The sequence below is a fragment of the Pinus tabuliformis genome, chromosome 8, assembly GCF_031772625.1.
Source record: "Pinus tabuliformis cultivar Carrire ecotype Pingquan chromosome 8, CPIR1, whole genome shotgun sequence".
Lineage (NCBI taxonomy): Eukaryota > Viridiplantae > Streptophyta > Pinopsida > Pinales > Pinaceae > Pinus > Pinus tabuliformis.
In genome coordinates, this window is record NC_142294.1 from 2033331942 (window position 1) to 2033346663 (window position 14722).

The 14722-nt window shown below is 35.8% G+C and overlaps 1 protein-coding gene across 1 annotated transcript; it reads left to right on the forward strand.

Moving 5' to 3' along the window:
* Positions 1–2067: 2067 nt before the first annotated feature.
* LOC149244599 (disease resistance protein RPS4B-like) lies at positions 2068–7240 on the forward strand. The gene is made up of 8 exons (XM_089368030.1): positions 2068–2787; positions 2898–3855; positions 4061–4276; positions 4366–4656; positions 4748–6079; positions 6230–6331; positions 6465–6521; positions 6624–7240. Exons 1-8 carry the CDS (start codon positions 2300–2302, stop codon positions 7083–7085), a joined length of 3906 nt encoding a protein of 1301 aa, XP_089224156.1. The 5' UTR covers positions 2068–2299; the 3' UTR covers positions 7086–7240.
* Positions 7241–14722: the final 7482 nt, after the last annotated feature.

A 14722-nucleotide genomic window follows, 5' to 3' on the forward strand; every position in this document is an offset into this window, starting at 1 on the left:
AATATTGGATATTTATATATGTCAATGAAAATATAGGAAGTGGTCACAAATTAAGGAAGTGAAGACAAGAATGGCCATGGTACGTGGTATCATCAATTGTAGTTATAGTATCAAAGTATTCAAGCATATTGAATTTATTTTTATATAAAAATTATAATATTTTAATAATATTAATTTTTTTAAATAAAAATTTAATAATTTAAAAATATATTTTTAAAAGATATTTTATTATTTATATTAAAAATAGAAAATGAAAAAATAAAAATTTATAAAATATTTAATTTAATTTAATTAGTATAGTTGTATAAATTAAATTAAATTTTTGGTAAATGTAGTTTTAAGCGATAGCTCTTCTGATTAAGTATCTCTTTTATGGGGAGGTTATGGTGTTAAATCTCCTAGATTCCCTTGGGTTAGGTTTTGTTAGTTTGACCGACAGGTAGATTTTTTCTGGTTGATCTATCTCAATTTTCTAGTGGATGTAGTGGTCATTGTGAATCACCCTAAAAAAAATAGTAAATGTGGAAAAGTATCAGTTCATAGTAAATATCAAAACACTTAGCTCATCATACATTTTAAGTTGCTCAAATTTCAAAAAAACAAAAGAAAGAATTAAATTGTAACTTTATTTTAAAAAAAGTCATTATTATTATTCAAACTAATTAATACATAAGTTAAATATATATACATTTTAGAAAAACATGTAATAAGATTCTTAACTATAAATATTCACCCCCACCTTATGATGAATATTTTTAATTTGTAAATAGACTTTCTTACAATATCACCCCATGTTATCATGGAGATTTTTAATTTGTAAATAAACTTTCTTACAATATTATCAATACCACATGCCCAAAAGATCATACTTTATTTTATATGACACTTGTTCATGTGAATTTTTTTAAAATTAATAGATTTAGTTAAAAAGGTCAAAAAGACATAACTACTTTGGAAATAAATCTCAATCTTTGATTGTGTATACTATTAAAAATATTTTATAAAAATTAAATCCCTATTTTCCACCAAATAATTATTGATAATTAAATTAATTTTGTGTATACTATTAAATATATTTTAAAATATTTTATAAAGGTTAAATCCCTACCATCCACCTAATAATTATTGATAGCTAAATTAAAATCATAAAACTTCTATAAAGGCATCACCACAGTTAATAGATCCCTGAGAGCCGGTTAAGGACATGTTGCGAAACACATAGGGAGTGTTGGACTATCTAGTGCCTAACAATATCTCCCCCAACGCGAACCAGGGGTGTTTTGAACTCAGACCTTTGGCTCTAATTGGCTCTAAAAACACCTTTGGCTCTAATTAAACACTGTAATTAAAATATTTTTGAAAAAATTAAAATTTAAACATTTTAAATACACATTTTTTTATTATTACAAAAAATTTAATTTTGTTTTATTATAGCATATTATTTTTCAATTGCACACTTACACATCTATCGTACTAAGCTGTAGAATTAGCCTTCGGCTCAATAACCTTAACAAACACAGTAAGCCAATCATCAAATTATTGTATCGCGCTTAATATTTGCTTCTACTAAGGTCGGCAACGGGCATTATTGGTAGGTGAGTGGTAGTCGGCCCGCATAATGTGGGGTTCGAGGTCTGCAAGAATAAATCGCCACGTTTTTCGAAGATAGATCGGTAAAGTGAATGACAGGGCAGTGGTGACTATCGGTGACAAGGTGCGTACTGGGAGAGCAGTTCTGTAAAGTTGTTTGTGTTAGAAGGAGTTAATTCTAATTATCTACCTTTTAGAATTTAGTAGATGTATTAAATGTAATTTCTAGAATTTGTTGACAATGGGAACGCTTCCTGCACCAATCAATCTTCAGAGCTTTTTCTTAATTCCAACTACCCACCATCTAGAATTCAGCAGATGTATTAAATATAGTTTCTAGAATTTGTTGACAATGGATAAGCTTCCACCGCCCCAATCAATCTCCAGAACTTTCTCTGTCCTATATATGAAGCAAGTGTTCAGAAATTCTAAAGTTTTAAGTGTTTCAGAATTCTGTGTTTATGTGTGACCTGTATAATCTCTAATTTGATATCAGAGCAATATCTAATATGTTATCAGAGCAATATCTAATAGTTTTAAGAGTACCACCAAGTTAATTTGGGAAAAGCTTCTCCTTACTTATACCTTGATTAGATCCTGGACATCAATATGAATTTATCTCCTCTCCTTGCCCCGTATTTCGTTTATCTCAAATATACCTTCATCTTCCTTTCAATCGGATAGCCTACTATCCCATCTGCAAAATCCAATGGAGTCGGTTGCCACAGAGCCAGAATCAGTGTCATCAACGTACCACGTTTTTATAAATCACAGGGGTCCTGATGTCAAGAAGACTATGGCCAGCCTCATCTACCATCGCCTCAAATCTTGCGGGCTCCGCGTCTTTCTCGATGAAAATGAACTCCACACGGGAGATGAGCTCTCTCCTGCAATTGTTGCAGCCATTAAGAGTGCGTCAGTACATATTGCCATTTTCAGTGAGCGTTATGCTGAATCGCGTTGGTGTTTGGAAGAATTATGTTGGATCTTGAGACGCAACAGGAAGATCATTCCTGTGTTTTATGACGTTGAGCCCACAGACCTTCGTTACATTGACAGCGAGAGGGTATGTTATAGGAAAACCTTTGAAGAACACCAACTGAAAGGCAGAGTCGGCATGGAAGACATCAAGAAATGGAAGGCGGCCCTCAACAAAGCCTCAGAGATTTCTGGCCTTCTGTTCAAAACTGATAAAAGGTGAATACATTCAGCTTTATTACGAATCTTCGATTTCTCGAAGTCGTTTCTTCCTTCCTTCCAGTAATTCTGATCATTATGACTGCATGTACTTGTTTGTTGCTTTGCAGTGACCATGGAGAGGTTTTGGAGAAGATTGTCAAAGCTGTGTTAAAAGGGGTAAATTGGGAACCATTGGAAGTGGGTAAATACCTAGTTGGACTCGATCCAGCTGTGAGGGAAATAGATGATGAAATTAAGAAACAGAGGGAGTTAAATGGCACAGTTATTGTGGGGATTGCAGGAATGGCCGGAGTAGGCAAGTCAACTCTGGTCACATATCTCTACAACCTGAAACGTTCGGCTTTTACTAGGTTTTGTTTTTTGTCCGACGTCAGGAAAAAGGATTTATCATCTTTGCAGCGGAAGCTCCTTCGGGATCTGCTGGGTTGTGATTTCGATGTTGAAGGTACCAGCCATGGGAAAGGTATTTTTCGCGATCGTCTCCGAGGACTCCAAGTTCTGATTGTTTTGGATGACGTGGATCATATCGAGCAAATAAGTAATCTACTAGTCACTGATGTTGTGGGATCGCGTAGTTTGATTTTGATCACTTCTCGTGATCAAGATTTACTCAGACGCTCCTCTCCAAAAACTGCAGTGTATAATCTAAAGCCATTGCAGACAGAGCATGCTCAGGAGCTTTTCTGCCGGCATGCATTCGGTCAATCCGAACCATATGAAGGATTCGAATGTTTGGTTGCCGAGGTTTTGAAAATTTGTGGTGGGCTGCCCTTATCCTTACAAGTATTAGGCGGACAGTTTAGTGGCCACTGCGAGGAAGAATATTGGAAGCGCCAGTTGGAAAAGCTCTCTAGAAGACTGCCAGACCATATATTGGACACTTTAAAAGTGAGTTACGAGGCTCTGAATAGTGAAGAGAAGGAGATATTTTTGGACATCGGTTGTTTCTTGGTGGGAGAGGAAAAAGAAGTTGCGGTTCGAGTATTTGAGGGCCTAGGTTACACAGACGTCTGTGATTGCCTTGAAAATCTCCGTAAAAAATGCCTAGTCGAGTTTTATGATGAGGTACAAGATGATGAAATGGTATCCCGACCGAAATTTATTAGAATTATCTCTGTATTTTATGTTTTTTTTCTCTCTTTTCGCCAAAACTGATTAGAATTATCTCTGTATTTTATGGTTTTTTCTCTCTTTTCGCCAAAACCGTTGTTCCCGTGGGATCTTAAACGCCCTAACTTTTTTGGTTTTTGTTTTGTTTCCTTCGATTGAGATTGATGGATTCAATCTCCCCAGCCCTAATTATTACGATACAGACGGTAGCTGCGATTATGTGCACCTACCAAAGACGGAGAAAATTACAATGCATGAGCATATCAGGCAGTTGGCCAGACATATCGCCAGGGAACAGTTTGGTGTGCTCCCAACGCGTAACCCACTACGGCTCGGCTGCTCGAAAGATGTAGAGGAATTGATGTTGAAGTTACAAGTAAGCAAAGCATATTTTCTCTTATTTTTATGAAACGATTCATTACAAACGGGCGTTTAATTGAACTCCCCCTGAAATGCGTTTGTTAGGGCGGAGCCGATTCTTGTTTGATACGAGGGATTCGAACACCGAAAGGTGAGCATCTGCCAGATTGCACGAATTACATTAAAGGTGTAGGTGTACGCCTCTTTGTAGTTGAGGTCCCCATAGAATTGTCGACATTTTTCGGTATGTGGGATATGTCGGGAGATTTGGTGTGGCTTCGCCTGCGCAGTTTCAGCTCCATCTATTTTCCTCACACCGTTTCACTGGGAAATTTGAGAGTTTTGGAACTTGAAGGACGTGGGGACCTCGAGCAGTTCTTCCAAAGATTTAATATGGTAAGTACATCCATAGTTTGCTGAGTATTTTGAGTATAGTGAAATTCGTCCCACATTGTATTAAACACATTATGTGCATTAACATTTGCAGCCTCCTCGGAACTTGAGTGTCTTGAATATTGATGTGGAAGACACAGATCCAAGGCCCAGGCCCAGCTTTAACCCTCCCGTGCATCCGACCGGCACGCATCGTAGTCAACGGTTAAGTCGGGTACTTGCTCGTCTTTTGCCCCGAAGGAACAATCGGGTTAAGTCAGGGGCGAGTACCTCTAGCAGCAGCCTTGATCTTAACGATTCTGCGATGGTCTCAAATTGCAGCAGGGAAGGCTTGACGGCATCTTATTTTTTCCGCTTTCTGGAATGGATGGGAACCAGCATAAAAAATCCGAGCAAGATTGTGTTGAAGAATATCACATTTCTACAATCGCTCCCCATTGGGTTTGGGGAACTCAAAAGCCTCAAACATTTAGATCTAACCGGCTGCAGAAATCTAACACAACTGCCCTATTCCTTCTCTGAATTAATGCATCTTCAATATCTAGTTTTGCGAGACTGCTTCAATCTCTCAATCCCCATAGATTTTTTGGGAAATATGTCATCACTTGAGTATGTAGATTTCGAAGGTTGTCACAAGTTGGAATATTTGCCGGCCGGAATCGAAAATCAAAAGTCTTTAAGATACTTGAATATACTATCTACTCATTTAAAATTGCCCATTAAATTGAAAATGCCGGAAAAGTTACAAATACTTGGAATAGGGGAATTGCGAGTGCTGGCCAATAGTGCTAACGTGAGGACAGAGTTACGACAGTCTCCGGGTGATGTGAAACGATTTATATGGGAAAAACAGCGAAGCTACACGTGTAGTTTACCGTCAGGAACCTACCAGGCTAGTTTAGCGTCAGTAACCAAGCTTGAGCTTAATTTATGGAAGGAAATTGCAGGGCCGAATATGGAAGTTTTGGTTATAAGGAATTGTCCCATCAAAATATTTATTTTTGAAAACATGCAGGTTGGCACAGTTTTAAGAGATTTCACTTTGAGTGGCACGGAGATAACCAAGATACGTATTCCTGGACATGTTTTACCCAGCGTTGAAACTCTTGATCTTTCAGGAAATCGGGAGCTAAAGGAGGTTCAAAACTTGCCATCGACATTAGTAAGATTAAACCTGCAAGGATGCTCGCTATTGAAGACAATAACAAACCTTTCAAATCTGGTAGACCTCAAAGTCCTCAAGGCAAATCGATGCTCTGTGTTGGAAACCTTGAATGTTGAAGGTCTGACATCGTTGGAAGAGATTCAAGCGGAGGCGTGTTGGGAGCTGAAGAGCATACAGGGACTGAGTCAACGGGATCAGTTGAAATGTCTCCGCCTTTCAACAGGGACTCGTGATATCTGGAATGATATTTGCAATTTTTTGGTTAGTATTACACAACGTTTAATTCATGGTTAGGCGTTTTCTGCTTATCAGTGGATGTGTAATCTTATTTTTCTTCTTTATTTACTGTCGTGGCCAGTTTAACGAGACTGCATTATAGTTGTGCTAAACCGATTTGGGAAATGTGTGCAGGCATCGACTTCTCATGAAAATCTATCAACGGCCTTCTTGAGTGGAACAGTAGGGAAGTTATCGGCTTTCACTCGTCTCTATTACACAGCGTATTCATTCGTGGTTAGTATTACACAGCGTATTCATTCATGGTTAGTCCTGTTCTGTTATCGGTGGATGTGTAATCTTATTGTAGTGGCCAGTTTAACGAGACTACATTATAGTTGTGCTAAACGGATTTGGGAAATGTGTGCAGGCATCGATTTATGAAAATCTATTAACTTTTCCTCCTCTGTACCCAAAAGTTTATGAGGTATTTAATTTTCCTGAGAGCAGAGTTAATCTTTCAAGCAATAAATCGATACATTGAATTGTATAATTTATCAATTGAAATGAACTTCTGAAATTTGTGCAGGCCAGGCGAGGAATATATTCCATTGCGGGGAAATTTAACCTCAGAGTGGTTGATGTTGACTTTGCTGGATATTCATCTGAGTTTCATACGAAGATGGAAGACTTCCAGTCGTACGGTGCTACGTTGATGTGCTTTCTCACCGTTCACTCTCCTTCGCACTGGTACGGGCATAATTTGTTTGATGTAAGATTTGAAGCGAGTGATGATGGTGTGTCAGTTGATGAATTCAAAATGGTAGTTGAATACCCCCATTCCGGCGGCGGTAGTGAACCAGAACCATACTTTCACATATTAATGTGGACGGAAGAGTGTAATCTGTTCAGTGCTGACAAAGGGTATAACAACATCTGTGTAGCTCGTCGCTCACAGAGGGACGATGTGGCATGGGGTTGGATTATGATGGTCGATAAGGACACAAAGGTTTCACAAGTTTGCAAAGAAATCATAATGGCATTGTCATAAAAGAAAAACCTTCCGTTTTGGTACTGATAGGAATCACAGGTGATAAGTATGGTTGAATGGAATGTTTTCAAAAGATTGACGGGTTCTGAATGGAAACTCAATGAGAAGGATCTGTAATATATTTTAATGGTTTTATTTTGTGCTTTTTTAAATTAACTTTTTATATGAAGTAGGTTTGTTTTTTGTTTTCACCTCAATTAATTGTAATTGTATTGTATTGTCCTCTGTCGCGTGTTTTTTCTTTTGTTTTTTAAATATCGCTATTATATTATATGATGTTATAAAACTGTATTTTAGGGGTGTTTTTGTTTTGTTTTTTTAAAGATGGTTATTATATTGAATTTGGTTAAGGGTTAGTTTTTTGTTTTTTTTTGGATTTAAGGAAATAGGTTAATGGTTCAAGATTGAGAGGATTTTTTTTAATAGATTATTAAAAAGTAATTTTATGTGGAAATTATTAACTTGTAATTTTAGATGATTTGTTTTTTTTGAATAACAATAATGAGTTAGTTTACATTTGCAAATAATATCAAGCCATAGATATCCATTACTGATTTGACAATTAAAATATGGCAATTTAAAAAAAATAGTTCTATTTAATTTTTTTTTAAAACAAATTATATTATTTTTTATTCAAATATTACATTTTTTAAACCTAAAACAATTATAAACTAATTTAATTACTTATAAATTATTATTATTTTTTAAACCTAAGACAATTATATTGATTTCTTTATATATTTTTATTTATTTATTTATAAATATGAAAGAATTACATTACGTATTGTTCATAAAAATGTTTTATTTTAATTATAATTATAAATAAATTTATTGAGCTGAATATTGTGGGCTGGAATGTTTTCAAAATATTTAATTTTAAAATAAAAAAAAAAATTAATATTAATTTATTTAAAAGTCAAAATATTAATTTTTTAGATTAAATTTAATTTCAAATTTTATAAATTAAAAATTTAATATTGTTTTTTTAATATTTTCATTAATAATTTTGTAAGTGCGAGGTTCTCTAATCATAGATAAAATAAAATAATCATAGTCATATTTAGTTGTATGTTTTGCAAATATGTGTAATTATTTATTTGTATATACAATATTCATAAATTAACTTAGATAACAACCACCACAAAACCTTAAATGTTATCCAGCCATCCAACTAGGAATTATTAAAAATGCAATGTTCTGTATTAAATAGAATGAAACCCACTGGTCAGCGCTACAAAAGAGAGCTTGAACAAGGGGACTTTGGCTCTGCAGAACGTTGTACATTGTTCTTGTACATCACACATTATATAGTAATCATAGATTTAGGGAAGTTAGAACCATAACTTAAAAAATAGAAACTAATTCCTATCCTGAGGTCTCGTTAACCAACTCACTCTTCTAAGATATTCTCCATTATCTCTAACACTCCCCCTTAATGGAGAAGGGATTCACAAATATGCCTAACATCTCTCTAAACATTTCAAACTTGATTTTTCCAAGAGGCGTAGTGAAAATGTCTGCAACGTTATCACATGTATTACAATATACCAAATGGATTTCTTTTGATTGCACTTTCTCCGTGACAAAGTGGAACTGTGTATCATGTGGTTAGTGTTTTTGTGAAACACCGGATTATTAGCAAGTTTGATTGAACTTTGATTGTTGTTGCATCTTTATGTTCTTCCCCAACATCCTGGAGAAGTCTCTGCACCTAAATTGCCTCACATGTTGCTACACATATAGCTTGATACTTTGCTTCCGCTGAAGACAAGGAAACTGTCTTTTATTTCTTACTGCTCCATGTAATCACCCCAGATCCAATGCTGAATGCATAGCCTGTTATGGATCTGTGATCGTCTACATTTCTAGCCCAGTCTGAATCTGTAAATCCTGTCAATCTAACATAAGAGGAATCAATATAAATAATACCATAATCTACAATACCTTGTAGATACCTCAAAACACTTTTCGCTGCATTCCAATGACTTTCAAGTGGCTTGGACATGTATTGACTTAGCACACTGACTGCATAAGCCAAATCTGGTCTAGTAGTGGTCTGGTATATTAGGCTCCTAACCAGCTGTCTGTAAAGTGTCACATCTGCCTCTTTAGAGCCATCCTCACTCTGCAATTTGATGTTCTACTATAGTGGTACTACTGCAGGCATACACTGATCCATCCTAAATTTTTCTAGTAGTCCTTTGATATACTTTCCCCAAGACAAAAATGTTTTTCCTGAATATCTCGAGATCGCAAAACCCAAACAGTATCTTAATTCACCAAGGTGTTTCATTTCGAACATCTGTGACATCTGTTGCTTGATTTCTTTGATTAGATAAGTGGCATCACCTATAATAATCAAATCATCTACATACAAAGAAATCAACACTATGCACCCTTGTTCATCTTGCATGGTATAAAGATTAGGGTCGTTTTTACTTCTGTTGTAGCCAAATTGTAGAAAAAATGAATCAATATTTTCATACCAAGACCTGGGTGGTTGCTTTAGTCCATAAAGAGCTTTCTTTAATCTACTGATTAAATGTTCTTTCCATTTCTGGACAAACCCTTCAACTTTCTCTAAACAAACCTCCTCTTTCAATTCTCCATTTAAAAATGCAGACTTTACATCTAGTTGGTGAATCATCCAATGTTTCTTAGTAGCTAAAGCAATCAACATTCTGATGGTATTAAGTTTAGCTATAGGGGCAAAGGTTTCTTCATAGTCAATGCCTTCTTTTTGTGAATACCCCTTTGCTACCAATCTAGCTTTTAATTTATCTATGGTTCCATCTGCATTAATCTTGGGTTTATACAACCATTTACAACCTATGGTTTGTTTCCCTCTAGGAATTTCAACCAGTTCCCAAGTGTTGTTCTTGATTATAGATTCATATTCCTGTTCCATAGCTATTTTCCATTCACTACATTCATTTGCTTCTTTATAACTAGAAGGTTCAACAATATTCATCATACTAGCTATAAAATCCTTTTCCCTATATCTTGCAGGAAATTGAGCTTTCCTCCCTGATCTCCTAAGTGGTGGGGTAGCTTCAAACCTTATCTGATCATCATTTTCTTTCTCTTCCCATTGTTGCTACTGCTGTTGTATCTGCTGCTGTTGCTGTTGCTGTTGTTGTTCATCTTCTGGCTTTGTTTATTGTTGATTCTGATTGTTTCATGTTTGTGTAGATTTTCTTCCGGATCCATCGCATTCAATTTCTTTTTAGATCGATGTTTCGAACTAGCAACGGTGGTTCATCTTCAGGATGTGAAAGAATTAATTGAAAGACTAGTCTTATTTGTCAAATATATATAGAGATGCAAGAGATGCTTAGCACGAATCTCTACATCTTTTCAAGAATGTAAGGTCAGCCTTCTTTTTCGTTAAGAGCAATCTGTGTTGTTCAAATCTGCGAACTTCTTTTAAAATCTCCCTTCCGTATTGGGTGAGTATTTTGTCTTTGAGGTTTCTGCGAGTTTCATGTTTGTGTAGATTTTCTTCCGGATCCATCACATTCAATTTCTTTTTAGATCGACGTTTCGAACTAGCAACGGTGGTTCATCTTCAGGATGTGAAAGAATTAATTGAAACACTGGTCTTATTTGTCAAATATATATAGAGATGCATGAGATGCTTAGCCGAATCTCTGCATCTTTTCAAGAATGTAAGGTCAGCCTTCTTTTTCGTTAAGAGCAATCTGTGTCGTTCAAATCTGCGAACTTCTTTCAAAATCTCCCTTCCATATTGGGTGAGTATTTTGTCTTTGAGGTTTCTGCGAGTCTCATGTTTGTGTAGATTTTCTTCCGGATCCATCGCATTCATTTTCTTTTTAGATCGACGTTTCGAACCGGCAACGGTGGTTCATCTTTAGGGTGTGAAAGAATTAATTGAAAGACTGGTCTTATTTGTCAAATATATATATAGATACACGAGATGCTTAGCACGAATCTCTGCATCTTTTCAAGAATGTAAGGTCGGCCTTCTTTTTCGTTAAGAGCAATCTGTGTCATTCAAATCTGCGAACTTCTTTTAAAATCTCCCTTCCGTATTGGGTGAGTATTTTGTCTTTGAGGTTTCTGCGAGTTTCATGTTTGTGTAGATTTTCTTCCGGATCCATCGCATTCAATTTCTTTTTAGATCGACGTTTCGAACCAGCAATGGTGGTTCATCTTCAGGATGTCAAAGAATTAATTGAAAGACTAGTCTTATTTGTCAAATATATATAGAGATGCAAGAGATGCTTAGCACGAATCTCTGCATCTTTTCAAGAATGTAAGGTCAGCCTTCTTTTTCATTAAGAGCAATCTGTGTCGTTCACATCTACAAACTTCTTTTAAAATCTCCCTTCCGTATTGGGTGAGTATTTTGTGTTTGAGGTTTCTGTGAGTCTCATGTTTGTGTAGATTTTCTTCCGGATCCATCGCATTCAATTTCTTTTTAGATCGACGTTTCGAACCGGTAACGGTGGTTCATCTTCAGGGTGTGAAAGAATTAATTGAAACACTGGTCTTATTTGTCAAATATATATAGAGATGCAAGAGATGATTAGCACAAATCTCTGCATCTTTTCAAGAATGTAAGGTCGGCCTTCTTTTTCGTTAAGAGCAATCTGTGTCATTCAAATCTGCGAACTTCTTTTAAAATCTCCCTTCCGTATTGGGTGAGTATTTTGTCTTTGAAGTTTCTGTGAGTCTCATGTTTGTGTAGATTTTCTTTCGGATCCATCGCATTTAATTTCTTTTTAGATCGACGTTTCGAACCAGCAACGGTGGTTCATCTTCAGGATGTCAAATAATTAATTGAAAGACTAGTCTTATTTGTCAAATATATATAGAGATGCAAGAGATGCTTAGCACGAAGCTCTGCATCTTTTCAAGAATGTAAGGTCAGCCTTCTTTTTCATTAAGAGCAATCTGTGTCGTTCAAATCTGTGAACTTCTTTTAAAATCTGCCTTCCGTATTGGGTGAGTATTTTGTGTTTGAGGTTTCTGCGAGTCTCATGTTTGTGTAGATTTTCTTTCGAATCCATCACATTCAATTTCTTTTTAGATCGACGTTTCGAACTAGCAACGATGGTTCATCTTCAGGATGTGAAAGAATTAATTGAAAGACTGATCTTATTTGTCAAATATATATAGAGATGCAAAATGCTTAGCACGAATCTCTGCATCTTTTCAAGAATTTAAGGTCAGCCTTCTTTTTCGTTAAGAGCAATTTGTGTCGTTCAAATCTGCGAACCTCTTTTAAAATCTCCCTTCCATATTGGGTGAGTATTTTGTCTTTGAGGTTTCTGCGAGTCTCATGTTTGTGTAGATTTTCTTCCGGATCCATCGCATTCAATTTCTTTTTAGATCGACATTTCGAACCAGCAACGGTGGTTCATCTTCAGGATGTAAAAGAATTAATTGAAAGACTAGTCTTATTTGTCAAATATATATAGAGATGCAAGAGATGCTTAGCAAAAATCTCTGCATCTTTTCAAGAATGTAAGGTCGGGCTTCTTTTTCGTTAAGAGCAATCTGTGTCATTCAAATCTGTGAACTTCTTTTAAAATCTCCCTTCCGTATTGGGTGAGTATTTTGTCTTTGAGGTTTCTGCGAGTCTCATGTTTATGTAGATTTCTTCCGGATCCATCGCATTCAATTTCTTTTTAGATTGACGTTTCGAACCAACAACGACGGTTCATCTTCAGGGTGTGAAAGAATTAAATGAAAGACTGGTCTTATTTGTCAAATATATATAGAATTGCAAGAGATGCTTAGCACAAATCTCTGCATCTTTTCAAGAATGTAAGGTCAGCCTTCTTTTTTGTTAAGAGCAATCTGTGTCGTTCAAATCTGCGAACTTCTTTTAAAATCTCCCTTCCGTATTGGGTGAGTATTTTGTATTTGAGGTTTCTACGAGTCTCATGTTTGTGTAGATTTTCTTCCGGATCCATCACATTCAATTTCTTTTTAGATCGACATTTCGAACCAACAACGGTGGTTCATCTTCAGGATGTGAAAGAATTAATTGAAAGACTGGTCTTATTTGTCAAATATATATAGAGATGCAAGAGATGCTTAGCACGAATCTCTGCATCTTTTCAAGAATGTAAGGTCAACCTTCTTTTTCGTTAAGAGAAATCTGTGTCGTTCAAATCTGCGAACTTCTTTTAAAATCTCCCTTCCGTATTGGGTGAGTATTTTGTCTTTGAGGTTTCTACGAGTCTCATGTTTGTGTAGATTTTCTTCCGGATCCATCACATTCAATTTCTTTTTAGATCGACGTTTTGAACCAACAATGGTGGTTCATCTTCAGGATGTGAAAGAATTAATTGAAAGACTGATCTTATTTGTCAAATATATATAGATGCATAAGATGCTTAGTCTCTGCATCTTTTCAAGAATGTAAGGTCAATCTTCTTTTTCGTTAAGAGCAATCTGTGTCGTTCAAATCTGCGAACTTCTTTCAAAATCTCCCTTCCTTATTGGGTGAGTATTTTGTCTCTGAGGTTTCTACGAGTCTCATGTTTGTGTAGATTTTCTTCCGGAACCATCGTATTCAATATCTTTTTAGATCGATGTTTCGAACCAGCAACGGTGGTTCATCTTCAGGATGTGAAAGAATTAATTGAAAGTCTGGTCTTATTTGTAAAATATATATATAGAGATGCAAGAGATGCTTAGCACGAATCTCTGCATCTTTTCAAGAATATAAGGTCAGCCTTCCTTTTCGTTAAGAGCAATCTGTGTCGTTCAAATCTGCAAACTTCTTTTAAAATCTCCTTTTCGTATTGGGTGAGTATTTGTCTTTGAGGTTTCTGTGAGTCTCATGTTCGTGTAGATTTTCTTCCGGATCCATCACATTCAATTTCTTTTTAGATCGACGTTTCGAACCAGCAATGGTGGTTCATCTTCAGGATGTGAATTGAAAGACTAGTCTTATTTGTCAACTATATATAGAGATGCAAGAGATGCTTAGCATGAATCTCCGCATCTTTTCATGAATGTAAGGTCAACCTTCTTTTTCGTTAAGAGCAATCTGTGTCGTTCAAATCTGCGAACTTCTTTTAAAATCTCCCTTCCATTGTCTTTGAGATTTCTGCGAGTCTCATGTTTGTGTAGATTTTCTTCCGGATTCATCGCATTCAATTTCTTTTTAGATCGACGTTTTGAACCAGCAACGGTGGTTCATCTTCAGGATGTGAATTGAAAGACTGGTCTTATTTGTCAAATATATATAGAGATGCAAGAGATGCTTCGCATGAATCTCTGCATCTTTTCAAGAATGTAAGGTCAGCCTTTTTTTCGTTAAGAGCAATCTGTGTCGTTCAAATCTGTGAACTTCTTTTAAATTCTCCCTTCCGTTGTCTTTGAGGTTTTTGCGAGTCTCATGTTTGTGTAGATTTTCTTCCGGATCCATCGCATTCAATTTCTTTTTAGATCAACGTTTCGAACCAGCAACGATGGTTCATCTTCAGGATGTGAATTGAAAGACTGGTTTTATTTGTCAAATATATATAGAGATGCAAGAGATTCTTCGCACGAATCTTTGCATCTTTTCTTCACTTTCTTCTTCCACCAAATACAGAATATCCCATTCCTCATTGTTCTTATTAGATTCTTCATGATCGTACTCATGGAATATGACA